Here is an 18828-nt window from a genome sequence, read left to right as displayed (position 1 = left end):
GAGATTCACTTCAGCTGATTAATAGCACATGCATAAACTAAACAGTTTCTCCAAAGAGTTTTCATAACAAAATCTATTTTAATGGAATGTCACAAAATGCAGGAAAAAGCACTTATTGGTTACCTTTATTTATATAGTGCTCTACAAATCCAGATACCCTTTAAACCAGTCATATGAACAAAGCAGCTAAACACAATGCAGGTGTTTTAAACTTAAACACTTTTATGGAAATTATGATCTAATGCATACGGCCCAGCATCTTAAACATTTCTTCCAAACATTCAAGTTATACAAAACTACTGCATCTTAAAGATGTTACAACAAGAGGGGAAAAAAGAAAAAACGCTCAGTGCAAGAACTAAAAGGAAAGTACCTTCATTGTGTTAACCTGCAAGAAAATCTGCATATTGCAAAAATCAGGAAAAACATTTTAAACTTTCCAACTCTAAACTTCTTTGTAAGCACATGAAGAGCTTCACACCTGGGATTTAGTAGGAATCACATTAGAAGAGAGCTTCCAATTAGTGCAGATGCTTGCTGAGGTCCTGTGCTACTGAGAGTCCACCACCTGGGGAAAACACCTCTCCTGCGACACCAGGGCCACACTATGCTGCCTTGGTCAGCTCTTTGGCAAACTCAGACATAATGTCATGTATCCACATGTCTCTCTCTTCCTCGGACGTGTCCACTAGATACACGGCGATCTTCCTGTCCCAGGGCTGGGGCGCCTCGTGCACCGCCTCGATCTGTGCCACTAGCGGCTTCTTCTCCACGTGGTTCCGAAAGACAATGGAGGCTTCCTCTGACCACTGCCGCGGCTTCACTCCTGCAGAAAGAAGGTTGTACAGCTAAGATACCAGCAATGACACCTCAAAGTAAAGCAACGGTGTGGAGAGGGAAGAAAAAAAAAAGGGGGGGGGGGGGGGGGGGGCACAAATGTTACTCGTGGCAACCACAAGGGGGCAGACTCCACAGGCAACTAAACTAGAAACAAAGCAGTCAGTCCAGAAAAAATTCTCACCAGCAAGCTGAGCTGTGACGGCCTGGAAGGGCAGCTGCTGGAACTCCTCGATGAGAGGCTGCAGTTTTGCACAGCTCACTAGCTCATGCTTTCCATAGTCCAGCTCGTAGACGGAGGCAAGCCCACTGGCAAGAACACCCTTCACAAGCACACGGTGCCAGCTGCGGGTGGGCAGGGCACACAAGAAGGCTGTGGACTGCTGTTTTGGGGGACTTTGCATTATCACTGTTTATTATATATATTTAGGCTTACAGCTTTATTAGTCTCTGGTATTTTAAGAATCTTACTAAGATATTGCTTAGCTTGTTTCTAGCAAAGTTTTATATTTACACATATTGCCATTTTCTAGCATACAGATCTACTGAACACACTAATCTGTGATACCCAACTCTTTGGTTTAAAAAAAAATCTGATTTAATTCAACTATATGTAAGATATATTCAATGTATTCATCTGTATAAAAGATATGCTACTTTCACTGCTAAAAGGGACAGTTTTCATTTCGTTGCCCTTGTAAAGGAACTGTTGGTTTCTGTGTCCTTCAAAGAGCCCTGGAAACACTCACTTGTTGTCCACCTTGGCGGCGCATATCTGATTCTTCTCCACCCTGAAGGGCCTCTCTTCCATCTTGTTGTAAAACAGAATCATCTCACCCATGAGCACAACCAGCTTGTACTGGTCCCGCCATGGCTGCAACACAAAGTGGCCCGGGTGGCACGCCACCGTCACGTACACGTCCATGTTTTGCCCCACAGGGGGCAGCTCCAGCAGCGGGGGCAGCTGGAAGGGTGAGGCCGGGCTGCCCTGGCGGAGGTCACCCTGCTCCGGAGGAGGGCTTTCAGGCAGGGGGCTGCTCTTGCCCTCCGTAGACGATCCCGCAGACGATCCCGCAGAGCCAGGCCTCTTGCCGGGGCTGCGGCTTGTCAGGAACACGTCCTTCTGGTGTTTCCACAGGTCCGTGTCTGCTATCTGGCGGTTGACGCTGTGCTCTACGTCCTGGACCTCCTTCGATGTGTATAGATAGACATAGACCAGCCGCTTGCTCTCATCTACCTTGGCAATCTGAAGTAATGCAAGCAGGGGTTGAGAACCATTACTACTTTCCAACATACCATCTCCTTATGTTACAAAACAAATAGTGGAGTTATGGATAGTTCCCCGTTTCATTATATTTATACAGTTTCTGTCTGTAGTAAAGTGGACAAGACCTGTGGTTACCTTCCAAGCCAATAGGTAGCAGAGCAAACCAACATATTAGTATGGGAACACTAATTCAGTGTTTACAACTTATGTCTTGTGTCCCTGTGTTTTAATTAGTTTTTAATTTAATGTGGCTCAAAGTTCTTTTTTTTTTTTTTTTTAAAGTTACAAATTATTTCTATTTACTTCTGCTATAGCCAAGATTTTTTGTTTTTAAACAGAATTTAACTGGACATACAACTTACTTGTAAAAGTAACTTTGGCGTTATGAACAAAGCGAGTCTAACTTCAGATCGCAACTGTCTGTACAATAAGGAGGCTGTGTACTTGAATACACTCCTAATGTGTTCTACACACAGAGACTTGAACGGACTGCTTATGAAATATTTCTGCAGATTTTTCCAGCATTTAACATTTCTGGATGTCCATCACTTTTTCCAAGATGAAAACTCTAAAAAGCCAGAATGCGTGCAACTTAAAATAAATACAAAAGCCACTAGTGAGGAAAGTCAATCCAGAGAATCAACCCAGTGATGTGGAAGAGTGTGCAGATGAGGCCTGTGGATGAAGCTCTAGGTGTGCATGGTTGTTGTGTCGGGGTGGCATGACCGTCGCTCGGGCGTAGCAGGGAATACCGGCCTTCACACTGCACTCCGTGGAGCCGAGCACGGCATCTCTCAGCCGCAGCACTGCGTCTGGGGTCCAGGATCCCACCTTCACCGGCAAGTCGGCGAGACAGCACTTCACAGCCTGGAGCGGAGTGGGATGGCAGAAGAGGGGGAGGGGCAGGGGAAACAACAAGAATCAGGACTATAGGAGGTCCTGAGCACCACACAACAGCTACATCTCTGTAAGCAACTTATGTTCACAGTGGGTATCCATTATGCAGTTTTTTTTTTTTTTTCTCCTCCCTCGACATGGATTTGGAGTCACAACTGTCCATCAATTTCAGTCCAGGATTGATGGACCCGTTTCGCTGGACCAGTTAAGGCGGGACATCCCAGCTATTGAAAGGACACTTCCTGGAGGCCACCGAGGGAGTTTGGTTGTTGGTTAACAACCCGCTATAACATGATTTTGATAGTGCTCTTGGTCTTTGTTTACCGCCTCATTTGTAATTTGATATTTTTGGTTCTCTCTTTGTATCCCCCGTATACTGCCTGTACACTTGTTTGGCTGTTTTACATTGTCTAAAGACAGAAAATGAACAAAGTAGTGTAGTTAGGAAGGTGGCAGAAGACTTTGATTTGGGTTTTGACCCCTTTTTGTTTTTGGGTTAGAGTTAGTGGTTTGTTCATAAGGTTTAGGTTAGTTAGACTTTTTCTTTGCTTTTCGATTACACTTTGCTTTCTGTCCACTTTTGTAAGGCTTGCGTGTCGGTTCTTTTTGTACACTTTAACTGTCCTTTCACCAGAAATAACATAATTGGGGGCTCGTCCGGGATCTCTTCGCTGAAAGGTACCCAAACAGTTTAGTACCAGTTATTTGTCTAGTGTGCCGTTTTGTTTTGTGGTTTAATCTGTGCGTGTGTTTTTGCAAGTTTGTGGTTTGTCACCGAAAGGATGGATTTGTTTGATGTTCCTGGATAGTCCTACCCTGGAACTATATAACAAATACCGAAAGGATGATCTGTTAAAAACAGCACAGTACTTTGGCACTCCTGTTTTGAGGCAGTCGCTCAAATGTGACATAAAAGCTATTGTTCTAGAAAATTTGGCGGAAAAAAAAATGTGATTGTGATGGTGGTGTTGTCAGATGGTGCTATGGCTATAGAGGTTAAACCTGCTACGTGGGATGTTGTGCAGACAGATGCGGATTGGCTGAGGTCAAAACCCGGTTGTTGCCTTTTGGTCCATTTTCTCTTGGGTCCACTGTGTCTGGCAGTCACCTTAGTGACACTTGTTGGGAAGTTTGTTTGGCCACAATTCAGGCAGAGGAACAGGAAAAAGCACATCAGCATGGATGGAGCTGAAGAAACTAGAGCTCTACATGCTGGAGACTGAAGCTGAGAAGCAGATCAGACTCAGTGAATGTGAATTGGATGCAGTGAAGAAATAGGCTGCTGTTGCCTCTGAATCTTCTGGTATGTATCCACAGTCCACACAAAGTTAATTTTCCACCAGTTTTGCTCTGTCTGATATTACCAAATATGTATCTCTTGCTCTGCCATTTGGGAGAGAGAAGTTGAGAAGCTGTCTTTCTTTGGTGCGTTTGAGCACGTTGACTGTTCTTTGCAATGGCCTAAGGAATTCTGGCTTCTACTACTACAGTGTAAGTTAAGCATTTGTACAGCAATCCATTATTCACACACACACACACACACACACACACACACACACAGCGCTTGTCCCAAGCAGGGTCGTGGCAAACCGAAGCCTAACCCACCAACACAGGGTGTTGGACTGGAGGGAGGCACACCCCAGAGGGGACGCCGGTCCGTCGCAAGGCACCCCACGCAGGACTCAAACCCCAGACTCGCCACACAGCAGGATCCGGCCAAGCCCACTGCGCCATCGCACCCCCCCCCATGTACACTTAATGAAAAATCACCACCACATCACAGTAAAACATACCCATAAACTACAAGAAATGTGTCCTTCTGTGACACTCTGGGGGAAAAACTCATTGTGCCCTTGGTGTAATATTAAAACTTCCCATTATTAAAAACCATGTTTTCTTGACAGCCCACTAACCACATTCCTCCATTACAAAGTCAAGGAGTGTGACTGGCTGACCTGGGGAGGGATGGCGACGAGTTCACGCAGGAAAGGGGACGGGACCTCCCTGAGCTCGATCACCTCCACAGATGCAGGGATGCCCAGGTCCACAAAGTGGATATCCAGGACCCGGCTGCCGTGCAAGTTGGTGATCTGGGGCAAGAAGATACTGGTAGCTTTGAGACACAATCATCTGCAGCGGAGGAGCCCTGCGACACAAACTTTATACTCATATTCCTCTGTGACTGGAAGCTGTCTGTCAAGGGCTGGAACAAACAATAGTGTCATCTCCTACCTCCACTCGTGACCATCTTCCTTTATATCGGGCCAAGCAGATCTTCCCACAGAAAGGCTTTGAGACGAGAAACTCTGATGTGACCTGACATAAAGCAGATAAGATCACATCTTGGGCAAGCAACAGATATTATAGCACAGCCTGTACAATCAACTTGGGCAGGACTTTTAGGCACCTATCAGCTGCAGAGCCATCACCTGTACAGTACACCATCAGGTCACAGAGCGGACCAGTAGTCAATGTGATCGCAAACCGCACAATGTAGACCGCTTCAGCAAATGCCCACCGTCAGATGTGGATCACAGCTAAGCTGCCATACACTCTTGGGAGAATGGAAACCATTCCACTCAGATAGCTGGAGTTGAGCGTTGTGCTGCTGGACCACATGAGTAGTTCACTCCCAATGTCACCTGAGAGATTATGGGGCCAGTATCCCAACAGCTGATTAACGGCATTAATCTCCATCTGTCCATGTAACAGAGGCTCTCCAGCTGGCAAATCTGTATAGTGGAGGGACCTGCTGTGCCACCAACTCTGTCCACAGGCCCAGAACGGGACTCACCTGTGAGTGAAAGTAAGCCTCAGTCTTCTCCAACACCTCCGCCAGCTTGGACAGACCTCGTGAGGGCAGTTGGCAATAGATGGTCCCATCAGAGCACACGTTGGTCACAGAGGCATTCCTATGGGAACTGTTGACCTTAAAGAGAGGATGAAGTTTATGAAACCAGCCAAAATGCCATGTCTACAAGGAGCTCTGAGGGAAACGACTGACAGTAACTGGTGGAGGCACCTGTAAAGGACTCTCCAGGGATTTGTCCTGCAGGGCTTTCATGCATGTGGCGTTGATGTTAACGTCGTCATCCTGGGAGGTATCATACAGCACGACCAGAGGAGTCTCTTCCCTCTCCACAATCTCAGCCAGGAGGATCTTTCCACAGGCCATGATCTCAAACTTCTTAAGCACTGCAGGGTCCTGGCTGAATGGCTCCAGACCTGAGGAAAAACCCACTACGTTTATCTGACGTCTTTCCCAAAAACGGACATCTTGTCAGTTCGCAGTCACAGAAAGGCTTTTCTCAAACATGAAAGTTCATCTTAAACCTTCTAGTGCTTCCAAAGACTTTTATCCAAGAGGTTTCAGGCACTATTGAAAGTCAGTAGTTTAACAAACCTTTCCAGCAAAATAGAAAGGGGGGGGGGGGGGGGGGGGGGGGGCAGAAAACCCTCAAAGATTGAACCCACCTGCTAATTTGCATCTGGCTGCCTGGAAGGGCAGCTTGAAGAATTTGTCATGAAGCTCCAGGAGCTTGCCGATGCCAATGACCTCTGAAAAGCCGTGATCCACATAATAGACCTACCAAAATCGAGCACTGGATTAATAAATGAGACACTTCTTATGGTCCCATGATCCCTTTGGGTGGCGTTGCCAGTGACACGCCTGTACCTTCACTTTATCAGCTGTGACTTCCCACACTTGAGCCCGCAGGATCTCCTCCTCCTCCTCGGCCTTAACAGCGGCCAGCTGGCCAACGACTGGAGATGTCAGGACCTTCTTGGTGTTGTCCTGCCTGTAGAATTCCCGCATCTGGTCCTCCAGGGTCTCCTGGGCTTGGGAGTAGCCCTCACCAATGTACCTGTGGGGGAGACACCAGGTAAGCAGATTCGGAGCCAAGAACTTGCAGAGAGGGGCCAGATTAAGCCTCCTGCAGCACAGCTCATCAGTGAGGTGCTTCACATTTAAAAAAACGACAATCAAAACACGGCTATGCTTGCCTGATGACGACGCTGTTGGTACTCGCAGCCTCCACCACCAGCACAGATGGGTACTCCTCCTTGGGAACGAGTAGTGTGGCCATGCCCGGCATATGGAGTGGACGGCCTGGTTCCCCCGGGGTAGGCGATGGTGGCTTTCTCTGCTCTACACGGTTTCGATTCTTATCCTCAGCGGAGCGGGCGTACAGGATGGCCTTCTTGGGGTTGTCCGGCATCGGGTAGTCAATTGTGCACACGTCCTCGAGCAGGCTCAGGTCATCCAACACTCTCTGCGGAAACTTGGTCTTGTATGTGTCCTGAAACAGCTTAGGCAGGGCGTGAGCCCACAGGCCACTGTTGTACTTGGCCAGCAGCTCCTCTAGCTTCGCCTGGACGTCCGGGGATAACCCTGCGGGCGATGAGGGTGGGGAGGGTGCTGGTGACACCACTGTTGGACGGGTGGGGCCAGACAGCTTGCGTGTGAGCGGAGACTGCCGGGGGGACGGTGTTGAGGCCGGAGACGACTTGGCCGTGCTCAGTTCTTCAGAAGGGTACAGCAGCAGCTCCGATGGGTTGCTGCTGCATGTTTTCTCCACCTACAGCAAAGCAGGGGGGGGGGGGGGGGGGGGGAGTCAGGTATCTCACACAACAACCTGACAAAGAGAAAAGCTCTACAAGTTCACAGGAAGTTCATGTCCAGGAGTCTTGACTGAGAAAAGGCTCAGCGGTTCATCCGGCCTCAGGCCACGCTGACCCTGACACTCACGATGCAGATATGGGACCACAGCTCCAGGTCTCGGAGTGCTTCTGTGGGGAAATCCTGCTTGTATAGTTCACGGTACATGTGGGGCAGCTTCGATACCCAGAATCCATTGGTGTACTTGCTGAGAATCTCTTGCAGCCGGTTCTGCACCAGCTGCTGGTTGTAGCTGCTGGACTGCGGCGGTCTCGGCTTCACAGGGGGGGCAATCTCGTTAAGGTTCGCAGGAGCTGGATAGACATCAAGCATGGGGGGGGTATGGTAAAGAGGGCTTTCAGAAGGTACACCTCACTTGAAAAATGTCTCTCCATAGAGTGTGAACCAGGGAACTATGACACATTTCATTTTGAAATAACTGAATAGAAAATGCTCATCATCATAATGTACTATTCATTCATCACCTTTCTCCGAGGTGACTTGAAATATAAGGTGTGCACACTATGCTACTTCACCGATTTACTCATTTTTACAGCACGGTAATTTTACCGTCTCCATTCATGATAAGTACCTTAATCAAAGATACTACAGCAGGAAGTGCATTCAAGCATGTGACCTTTACATTGCAAGGGGATGGTTCTAACCACTATGCCACCTGCTGGATACCCACCATCTTTCAAGACATTTATGTAATTTATTGTAACCTACTGTACACACACACACACACACACACACACACACACACACACACACACCTATTCTCCCCTCACTGCCCCCCATGTTAGCATTACCTCCAATCTGCTGAGGGTTTCTGGACAAATGAGCCTGCACTTCCTTCTGAAATCTTGACGGCAGGGTAACCTTCTTGTCCGACCTAGCAGACACAGGTGAACATAAGAAGGAGTGGCCACTCAGACAGTGGAGGTTCACATGGAGCACGACACACCACAACACCAGGGCTGCCTGACTGGGCAGGGTGGGTGATACATCACATTCAGACACATTTGGCTCAGACACGACTGCAGTCGCAGACGAGCCCGGCAATTTCGCCACAGACTCTCTGCGCCTTATTTGCCTTTTGCTCCACTGGACTGAAAAACAGTTTTTGCAGTCTGCTTTGACCTGCTATTATTCATTCTCAAGTCTGCAATTCCAATAAATCAATACTAAAAAAAAAAAAAAAAAAACCCATCAAGCTGGAAAATATGCCACATTGACATTTTTATCTCTTAAGAAATGCTGAACCAGAAAAGTGAGCAGATTACAAAAGTATTCCAGTCACTAGAGGTACAGCTCTGGTTGCCCTTTGACCTCTGTCGCATATAGCCCCGTGCGAAGATGGGCAGAAGCTCAGCAGTCTGCATCCCCCTCCAGTTTCAAACAACGGGTTCTGTAAACATGTCCGCAGATACAGCTGGGTCAGAAGGCACAGCCAGGTGGCCACGCCCCCTCCATGAATAAACAATGTTATCTGCTGTGCTGGACTCCACATGAACCAGTGTAATGAGTACATTATGTAAATGAGATGATCTAACACGACAGGAATGTGGTTCATTTCCACACTCTCACATACTTAGGGCTCCGCTCATTACTGATGGTGATGCTTAAACCCAACATGGACTTTAAAAAAAAAAAAAAAAAAAAAAAAACACACACCCCATATCACATTCTTGGCTGGGAGAGGGGCACAAGTGAACACTGGACATCTGAAACAGGTCATCACCTGTCCAAAGCGTCTCTCGCCGATTGTAGTAGGACCACAGGCGGCCTGCAGCAAGCGGACAGAATCACACTTTTCTCCAAGGAGGCTTACAAGATGAGGCTAAACTACTTGCACTCATGTACCCATTCATACAGCTGAATAATTTTTACTGTATCAATTCAGGGTAAGTACCCTGACCAAAGGTATTACAGTAGGAGCTGGCATCCAAACCTGGGACCTTCAAGTGTAAGGCAGCATCCCTCAGCACTACACCACCTGCCGCTCACAGGAGGAAAGGAGCTTTGTACTACAGTTGTGCTAAAGGAGGAGGACTGCAGCTGCACCAAGAGCCTGCATGCCGCCTGGGGTACGGGTCAGCTTTGTGCTGAGTCACGGCAGATCGATACGGCCAGCTAATCGCCCAGTTTAATACAGGGATTAGGAGCCCATTCTGCTGTGTTCGGCGGGGCTCTCGTCCCCAGCGTGCCACCGTGCGCCGCCCATTGTGTCTCGGCCACCTTTTGGCCCCGAGCTGGGGGATGGGATCCAGCGGCATACAGAACAGCGGGTGAGGTCAGCTGTTGTCCCTGGCCAGGGGCCACCTCAGCCTCTAGCCCCCATTCCCCACCCACCTGACCAGTCACACTGCTTGCGCAGCATGCTGAATAAGCAGGAGAACAGCAGCACGGGGCAGAGAAACCCATTCAGAGCTGGCCCAGCGCCGAGGCCTCACCGTCTGCATAGCAATGAGCGAGCGAGTGAAAGATGGAGAAAGAAAGAGAGGGGCTCTGCACGGCTCTTGTTTACACTTTTCCCAGAAGCTTTCAGTATTTCGTCCAGTGTGCCTTGAATGATTCGAGAATCTCAAAGTGACAAAAGCACTTGGAAAACATTTTCCAACTGTCTGACAGTGATGCCAACGCAGCCCCTCACTCTTTTTGCTCATTTTTTTCCAGTCACACTGTCAGTCTCCCTGAAGAGAAGAGAAAGTAAGGTGCTTTAGACCCATCAGTCATTAAGGAGGAAGGTGCTGAGAGCTGTCAGGTGTCCCATTCAGCTTGCGTACGCCATCCAGACACTACGGCAGGAAAACAGACTGATTACAAAGTGAAGATGCAGGACGGGCAGGACGTCCTGCTCTAACTCTAGCCGACAGCCATGCGGGGCCTTGACTCGCACCAATGGCCATGCCACAGTCCAGCCTAAAGAGAACCTCATCACCAGGGAAACAACAGGTAAAGTACTGCCATTACCAGGGTGAGAACTCCACCTGATCTGCTGATTATACAGGAAGCACTTGAGAACTCTGCTTTTCTTTAAGCCCATTAAAAACTGGGGACTCTTGAAGGGACTTATCTAATTTACCAGTTATGTAAACATCACACCTGTTTCATTGGCCCATTAAGCATTGAGGCAGAAAGGGCTACCATCCGACTGGCTCATTACCAGAGAATCTCCACTTTGACTGGCACAGCCCCAACAGTTGGTCTATTACATAAAAATACTGCAGAATAACTGACCTAATCAAACTGGTCAATTACTAATGAAAATTCCAGTCTAACTGGCCCATTTAAAGGAGTCACAATAAGGACTGCCTCCTAACTGGTCCATAACACAGAAATTATTCCAAAGTGACTGTCCCCTTAATACAGAACCTAGGCAGAGCAGCCTTCTGATTTACCCATCATGCTGAGACACAGGGTCTTGCCCTCAGAAATTGTTGTTAATGGTTTAAGAAGTCATACTAAATGCTCCATTTACTAAGCAAACAAAAGTAAAAGGACTTCTACTGTTTCAGTCACATGACACACTGGTCTGCTGACCCTGAATGGTGCTGCTGGCTGACCTCACAATGAAAAGCGAAGGAGGAAAGCTGGGCTCCGCTACTCACTTCTCACAGGTGATCGGGGGTTTCCGGCTCGGCACGCTCGTTGCCTTGTTCTGGGGCACAATGACTTTCCCTTCAGGGTGCCTGAAATCTCCATGTCCCGCGGGACGTCCACCTGTGGACGGGTGCATCATGCCCCGCCCAGTGCAGCCCATGCGGTCCGGCTGACGGAGCGACGTCCTAGGCTTGGCTGTGGTGGGGGCAGAAGGCAGAGATCATGTAAGGTCATGCATCTTTCACTCTCACACACTCACACACACGATTGAAGGACCCATGCAATTCCTGTGGACCTGCAGTTGCTCCACTGTAACCAGGCCCTCCTTGCACATGCAAAACTATTCAAACTGCACAAGAGCAAAAACCATCTCCTTTGAGGTTCAATACGGCCCATGAGTCCATGTGTTCTGCGCAATCGCCATGTTATCAGCCTGACCGCTGCCCATAAAAGTAAACCGGTCCAAGCAAAACATAGCCAAATCAAGCAGCACCCCTTAGAGACTCCTGCACTGATGATAAAACACTGCAAACAGCACAATTTTACTGGCTCCACGGTGCAGAAAGAACCCCCACATCAGCAGGACAGAATAGTCACAAAGGGATGTCAAGCGTACAACACAGATGTGGTGATGTACCTGTCAGCTGTGGGCAAGCGGGCCGTCAGCATCCCTTGCTCAGTGTAGCGACGGAGGCAGACGCCAAACTGTCCTGAGCGGCTCTGTGCTTCAAGATTACCTTTGTCTGGCTCCGTCTTCCTATGGAACGTGACCTACCACTACATGCACCTTCCTTCATTCCCTCAGCCATTTGCCTGCTCGCTGTCCTGTTCCCCCCCCTGCCGCGAGCTAGGGATGCGGGACGCAGACAAGCCGACGATGGCTGCAGCTACAGAAGAGTCTCAGTTTATAAGAAAGGAAAAAGAAAAAAAAAAAAAAAAAAAGATGATGATGGATGGTCTTCCGACTGGCAGCTGGGAGGGAGAGATGGAGGGAGGGAGCGGGTTGGCTCTGCTCCGTCTGGTCCCCTGTGCCACACTCCCTCCGCGTCCATCACAGAGGCAAAGCCCAAGGCAGACGTCTTCCGTTCTGCTGCATCACAGCCCGGCTGCACAGCCCATCCCCACAATGCAAAGATCCGGTAAGAGAGGAGATGAGCGCCTGGCCTCATACTGCACTTTATTCTTAGCTACTTATGCACTAGCACCATTCTCTGAGGAACATTGAAATGGGCCAGACGCACTGCCTGCTATTTCTGTTTCAAGAAGTACTGAAGTGCAAAGGAGACATTTTGCTGCCCCCCCAAAAAAATGGGGGGAAAGCATTTTAATGATTTTCCATAATTGACAGACACAAACCCAATGGTTCATAAAGATCATGCCCGTATTCAACACAAGAAAAAAAAATTCCTCTGTAATGCAATGGAAGGAAACACTGGTTTACTGTACCACCCTTTATCAGTAACTGCTTGTCCAGTGCAGGATCGCAGTGATCCAGAACCTGTCCCAGAAGCACGGAGAGTGAGGTAGGGTACACGCTGGAAGGAACTAATCCATCACACAGCAATCCCCACACGAGATACCAAGGGCAAGTTAGTGTCAGAAATTGACCCAAAACAGATATTTGGGTTGTGGGAGGAAACCACACACAAACATGGTGAGAACATGAGAAGTCCACGCACACTGAGCTCAATTCAAACCCACAGCCCAGAAGCCGTGAGGCACTACCGCTACCTGCATCACTACCACTACAATAGGCGGCCAGTAATTCACACAAAGACGCCAAAAATTCCTTAAAACTGATGAGTTCTGACCTAGCACAAAGACCCACGCATTTCACAAGGACAGCTGACATGGTTAGTCAGCTCTATGCAAAGTGTCAGAAAGCTGAGGAGACCCTCCCACAGGCTCACCCCAGAGGCTCTGCATCGAGGCCTCATTGCGAAATCTTTACATCAGACACTGACAACAGCAGCATCCTATCCCTCCTGCTCAAACATTTCGCCCGCACGAAGGTCCGGCAATCAATCCTCTTGGTAGCCAGACCCCTTGGTGAGCAACAGCCGCATTCCGATGTCCGAGGCTGTGATCACTGTGCTCTGGGCTGCAGTGCTGGCATCACACTCTGTTCCTCACCCTCTTTGTGCCAGACTTCACACGGAAAACACACAAAGACTAAAGGGCTGAGCCAATGCTCCTCAGCACATAAGGCTGCAGTGTGTCATGGCAAAGCCACGTTTAAAACACACACACACACACACACACACACACACACACGGACTCCCATGAGCAGAAGAGAAAGACCTGGTTCACAGTGGTAAAAACGGATCTCGTCCTCCTCTAATTGCAATATTTAATTTCCATCAATAGGAGACTGCGGGGCAAAGGAGATGTGTCATTGGCATCTAAACTCCCCCTTAAAACCAGCCCTGTCCTTAAGTGTCCCCAATTTTTAAGTTAATCATTTAATTACAAGGTATTGACAGAGTGGTTGAACCCCACACTCGAACCTTCACCACACTGCTCCACACACCTACCATTCAACATGAAGGGTGCAGCAGGTTTGACCCTCATCTGGCAATTAACAAGCTGGGGGCGCCCGGCCTTTTTGTTGGTGCGCTGGCGGGCCACAAGCTGCGCTACGTGAGCCGTCTCCTTGCACACGACGGCAAAGCATATCACCTGGGGGGAGAGGATCCGCTCATTACAACACACTTCAGTCCCACTCCTACATTGCCATTATTTATACTAAGTTTTCTCCAAGCCCACGTACAATGTGAGGTTTTTATGCTAAGCTGCTTACAGTGATTTATTCATTTATACAGCACAGCAATTCTAACTATCGGTTCAGGATTAAGAACCTTGATTAAGGGTACTACAGCAGGAGGTGGGATTCAAACCCCTTGTCCTTTAGTTGCTAGGTGGCAGTTATAACCACTTTGTCACCTGTTGCCAACTATCACACTTCACTTTAAACCACATTTCTTTGGTCCACCAAGACATCACCCTCTCTTCACTACACGCGACCCGTTCTCTGACCAGGTCGAGACCTAGAAACCTTCACCATGAGACTCGGCTGACCCAGCCGATTATCTGCTTCCTTTTCCAGACTTCTTAAAGACCAGAGCTGAGCTAGGGCTCCTCTGGAGCATATACCTGAGGTTCTGTCTCTTGCTCCTGGTTACTTGCACCAACAATGGATGTTTGGTATCTTATTTTTACAGAATATAAATAGATCTTATGTTAAATTTGAAGAAGAGTGTCTGCGGAAAGAATAAATGGAAATGCTCAGAAGCTGTCAGGTTGGGAAGAGCTTTACATAAATATTACCTGAATTAACCGGATGTGAATCATAACCTTTTAGGGCAATTTTTCCACACTCTCTATTTACACAGAAGAAAATATATGTACATTGTACATGTGCACACAGAGTTCTAAGCTTCTCCGGTGACTTCAGTCAGGGCACCTCCTCGTCGAAACTTAGGAAGAAGAGCACCCTTCACTTGGTGGCCAGAGCTTGTCAATAGGTGTGGCTCGCCAGCCTGAGAGCCACATGGGCCGAAGGTCCAGCGCTGTGGTTCTACTGAAGAACCATAGGATGAGGTCCGCTCAGGAACACACTGATCTTCCCCAGAAAGACAATTCTGCAGCAAACATCACCATCACATTCATTGGCTCGATAAAGATTTAGGACCCCTCAAAACCCTGCAGAACTGAGCAGCAGGACACCAGCACCATATAACACGTCGCCCACCAAGGGCAGCCAGGGGCACCTCAGCATTGCCATGAAGCCAACTTATTTGATGCATCCAGGAGGACCACATTCCAGAAGGTTCTCCAGTGCCCTGATAACCCAGGAAGGTTACAAAACTGGTTCAGACAAAGTCAAGCGGGAATCCAGCTGACTGAGCAGCTAGATGGGCCCAGAGAGTGGAGTGCGAGGCTGTACTCACCTCTCCACTGCGGCTGCGCTCCATCTTGACCACGGAGGGAATGGTGCTGAGGAAGCCATCCAAGGATGAGTGGCCCAACTGCTTGTGGGGGATGAACTCCCCCGTGAGGGACTTGTACTCGGCCTGCAGGCGCGACAGGGACACGCCGCTCTTGCTGGCCTGCAGTACAGCCCTCAGCATCTTCTTCACCAGCTCCGGGTCCGTCATCCTGCGGGAAACAAAAGGACACAACGGTGTCCAGCTTTACACGGAATCGCGTGATGACCAAAGGAGCACAGAGATGGACAGCGTGGCGTCTGCGCTGAAGGAGACTCATCCTGATTAATGAGAAACGGATTCAAATCTTCATTCTCTTTTTCTTCTGAAACCATCAATAAATCGTCGATCATTAAACCAGCATGTTCTCAAAGTTAGTGCTCAGCTCCTCCAGAGAAACTGAAGTTTTAAACTGCAGCTGTTAGTTCCCGTCTGTCCACTTAAACTCACAGAAACACAGCTTCACACGCAGGCAGGGCAATAGTGTAACTAGTAGCAAAACTAGCGACAGAGATGAAAGACGCTCTTTGCTCCGCAGACCGCAGTGTGAGTGAGAAAAGCTCCTCAATCTGTCTCTCTCTCTCAGTCACTCACACACACCTGTGCGCGGCTCCGGGCGCGAGCTCCTCCCGGGAACACGCTCGTTTTCACTTTCGATTATTGCAAATGTGCGCGTTCTATCGCCGCGTCCGGGGATCTGTCTCTCTCTCTCACACACACACACACACACACAGCCCGCCCCGGGCGCTTTCGCGGCGGTGACCCGGACTGACACGCCCTCGGGAGCTTGCGGGCCGGCAGTCGGAGACGAGCGCGGTCTGATGCAATGCGGAGCCCTCCCCTCCCCTCCCCTCGGGCGCGGGACCGCGCGCCGGTCCGGTCGCGCTGGAAAGCTGAGCAGTCGCGGCACTGTCCTCTCGTGCACTGCTCTTTACTCGCTCAGGCTCGTCCCCGAGGTGTCACGGCTCTGTGCGGCGCGCGGCTCCTCCGCGTCTTTAACGGGCTCTCTACCACGGTGACACCCACCTGTGAGCGACTCGGACCTCCGTCCGTCTTCGCTCCTTTTACGATCTGATTATCCTGTCGCCTCGGAGCGCGTCTCCGGCGCAGCGCGCTCCCGTCCGGCTGGGCTGGGAGTGAGAGAGTGTGTGCCGATAGCGCGGGTGGGGACGTGTGTATGTTCGCAGTTCGGTACTGATGGGAGTGGCGATTTAATACACAGAGAACAGTTACAGGATGCATCAGCTTTACAGTTGGCACCTCACAGACATTTTTTTATTATAAACTCATGATGTCATGTTCAAACACGACTATTTCAAAAATGTGTTGGTCGAGAGAAACACGTTTCTGAATCAGCAGTTTCATTTTCTTTTTTATTTCGTCATCGTGTCTCGCAGTTTCAATTACGAGACATGATGAAAGGGGGAAAAAAAAAACAGAAGCGTTAGTCAGTGAATTAGCATTAATAAATTGTTCATTCATTGGTTCGTTCCTGTTTGAATAATGAATTATGCGACGATTTTCCTGTTAAAGACCCGTCGCGTGTCTTTGCAGAGACAGACGGAGATCATTTGATGGGTACGAAAAGAGTGCGTGTTTCAGAATGACCTGTTTTTCGGTCGGCTTTGGCTGCTTTCATTATGACCATCATATGCCATATGGCGTCTGCAATATGATTTACAGTGTCTGTAATTACTGGAGGGTGAGAAGTCACAGCAGACAGAAACGAACGGCGTTAGAAACACTCTTGTGTGAGGATGAGTAATAATGACGTGCTGGGCCCATCTCCCCCCCTCCGTCCCATGTGAGCGCTCCGCGGGACTCCGCTAAACGGCAAAGCTGTGCTCCAGCCTGCTGCACATAGTGACACACACACACACACACCGGAGCCTAACACAGGGCGCAAGGCTAGAGGGGACGGGACGGGACGGGACGCCAGTCCGTCCCAAGGTGCCCCAAGCGGGACTCGAACCCCAGACCCAGCGGAGAACAGGACCCGGGCAAACCCGCTGCGCCACCGTACCCCGTCGCACATAGTGACTATAGTTCATATTCACCCTGGTTCACTAGTATGAGCGGCAGCACTGCAGTTTTACTCTGGCGCCGTTTCACTGGGCGCTTCTGTTGTCTGAAAGCCATATCTAATTATTATTTACTGGACACTTTCTCTAAAGCAACTAACAATGCGAGATTTGTACACTAAGCTACTTACACCGATTTACCAATTTCTACAGCTGCTGGGCAATTTTTACTGTATCAGATAAGGGTAAATATACAGTATTTCTCCGCTGCAAGGTAACCAACCACTTACGACTCATTATCTTCTAGATGTTTGTGCTTTTACGCGACCCTGTGAATGGCAGTTATAGTGAGAGATCTGAGAGAAGCCGCGTGGCGGGGACCGATTAGATACTCTGGGGAAAGGGGGAGTGGCTCTACTCACATGCTTGTCGACCACAGGGGGTCCTTTTTTTCTCAGGAAGTACTGAAACCTGACAAAAGGTAACAGCCTCTCTCTACTTCTTACAATCAGTCCTCGTCACTTAACATATCGCTCACAGCCTTGTTATATATCCGTCCTCCCTCCCATGCTCCTGGTGATGAGAAATGTAACGCCTCCCTTGCGTCACGTGTCATCTTCTGGTGGGGTGACCACTTACACCCCCATGGGGCGCACCTGGGGGGAGGATTTTAACTAGGTACCCTAACCATTTCAACTACGTACTGTCCAGAAGGGCTCTTCACACTGTCCAGCAATAGACATGGGACAGAGCGTGGTAGCAAAGACAGAAAAAATAGGTGAAGCGATACACCGAAATATATTCCTTAGCAATAAAGACCAATCGCAGCCGAAACAAAAACCCAAAGATCCATCAATGATCACAAACGGCAGAAATGGTCGGAAATAGAGCGACCCCGTGTGGTAGAAGAAAGAATCGTCACTGAAAAAGCGGGAATTGGGTTATTCGTTTTCATCTGATTTCACGTACCATTCATGTAACATTGTCTTATAAAGAACTTCACAACTGTTAACCCATTTCTATAGCAGAGTCATTTTTACTTTGTCACCTCATGGTAAGTACTTTGATTAGAGGTACTACAGCAGAAACGGGCACTGACTGACTGAACCAGACTGCAAGGCAATGGCTCTAACCACCTGCTGCTGCGTTACTACGACCAAGCTGGGAGAATAACAGCACCAGTTTGTCATTGAAACTGCACGGTGTCCAGAGATCTATTCTGTCAGAAACAAAGAGTCACCAGTGAAACACGAGCGAGGGGACGAGTGGAAAACCTACCCGGCGGGATGAAAACCACAAGGTCGAGAAGGGGGAGGGGGGGCTGCTTGTGTTCCGGTTATCTTGAGTTATTTTGCAAGACAACCTTTTTAACCAGCTGTTGTGAAATGACCATAAATGTTAAAACCGGTAAAGCCACAGAGGGAGCAACCTAGACATTTTAAAACTTCGCCCTGCAGATGGCAGTACTGTACAGAGTATAACAGACCGCGCTGCTTTATCGAAGCGATTTCCGTCTTGTCGCGCGATTCCAACGTCATCAAATATTAAGCGCAT

General features: G+C 48.9%; 1 protein-coding gene across 5 annotated transcripts; it reads right to left on the bottom strand.

The window, feature by feature from the left end:
- Positions 1–251: 251 nt before the first annotated feature.
- Positions 252–18807, bottom strand: tdrd7b (tudor domain containing 7 b). Of its 5 annotated transcripts, none has more exons than XM_018759748.2 (17): positions 18553–18807; positions 15218–15425; positions 13802–13946; positions 11276–11462; positions 8474–8556; positions 7752–7975; positions 7007–7581; positions 6678–6867; positions 6476–6587; positions 6024–6226; positions 5796–5930; positions 5234–5317; positions 4957–5091; positions 2861–2971; positions 1587–2083; positions 1022–1182; positions 252–826 (listed from the first exon to the last, which is right to left on the bottom strand). In XM_018759748.2, the coding sequence occupies exons 2-17, from the start codon at positions 15422–15424 to the stop codon at positions 606–608; spliced, it is 3270 nt and encodes a 1089-aa protein (XP_018615264.2). In that variant the 5' UTR covers position 15425; positions 18553–18807; the 3' UTR covers positions 252–605. The 5 variants fall into 5 exon arrangements, with proteins under 5 accessions (XP_018615264.2, XP_018615260.2, XP_018615265.2 ...); XM_018759744.2 differs by lacking the exon at positions 18553–18807 and adding an exon at positions 17697–17874; XM_018759749.2 differs by lacking the exon at positions 18553–18807 and adding an exon at positions 17565–17571.
- Positions 18808–18828: the final 21 nt, after the last annotated feature.

Source organism: Scleropages formosus, chromosome 5 (genome assembly GCF_900964775.1).
Source record: "Scleropages formosus chromosome 5, fSclFor1.1, whole genome shotgun sequence".
In the NCBI taxonomy this organism is placed as follows: domain Eukaryota; kingdom Metazoa; phylum Chordata; class Actinopteri; order Osteoglossiformes; family Osteoglossidae; genus Scleropages; species Scleropages formosus.
This window is presented reverse-complemented; position numbering and strand designations above follow the sequence as displayed.

What these genes read in the sequence shown, in the direction of transcription:
- tdrd7b (XM_018759744.2), bottom strand. An exon ending in TGCACCCTTCATGTTGAATG is followed by an intron (nt 11,463 to 13,801) that starts GTAGGTGTGTGG and finishes CCCCCACCACAG; the next exon opens with CCAAGCCTAGGACGTCGCTC. An exon ending in GCCGCCAAGGTGGACAACAA is followed by an intron (nt 1,183 to 1,586) that starts GTGAGTGTTTCC and finishes GCCCACCCGCAG; the next exon opens with CTGGCACCGTGTGCTTGTGA.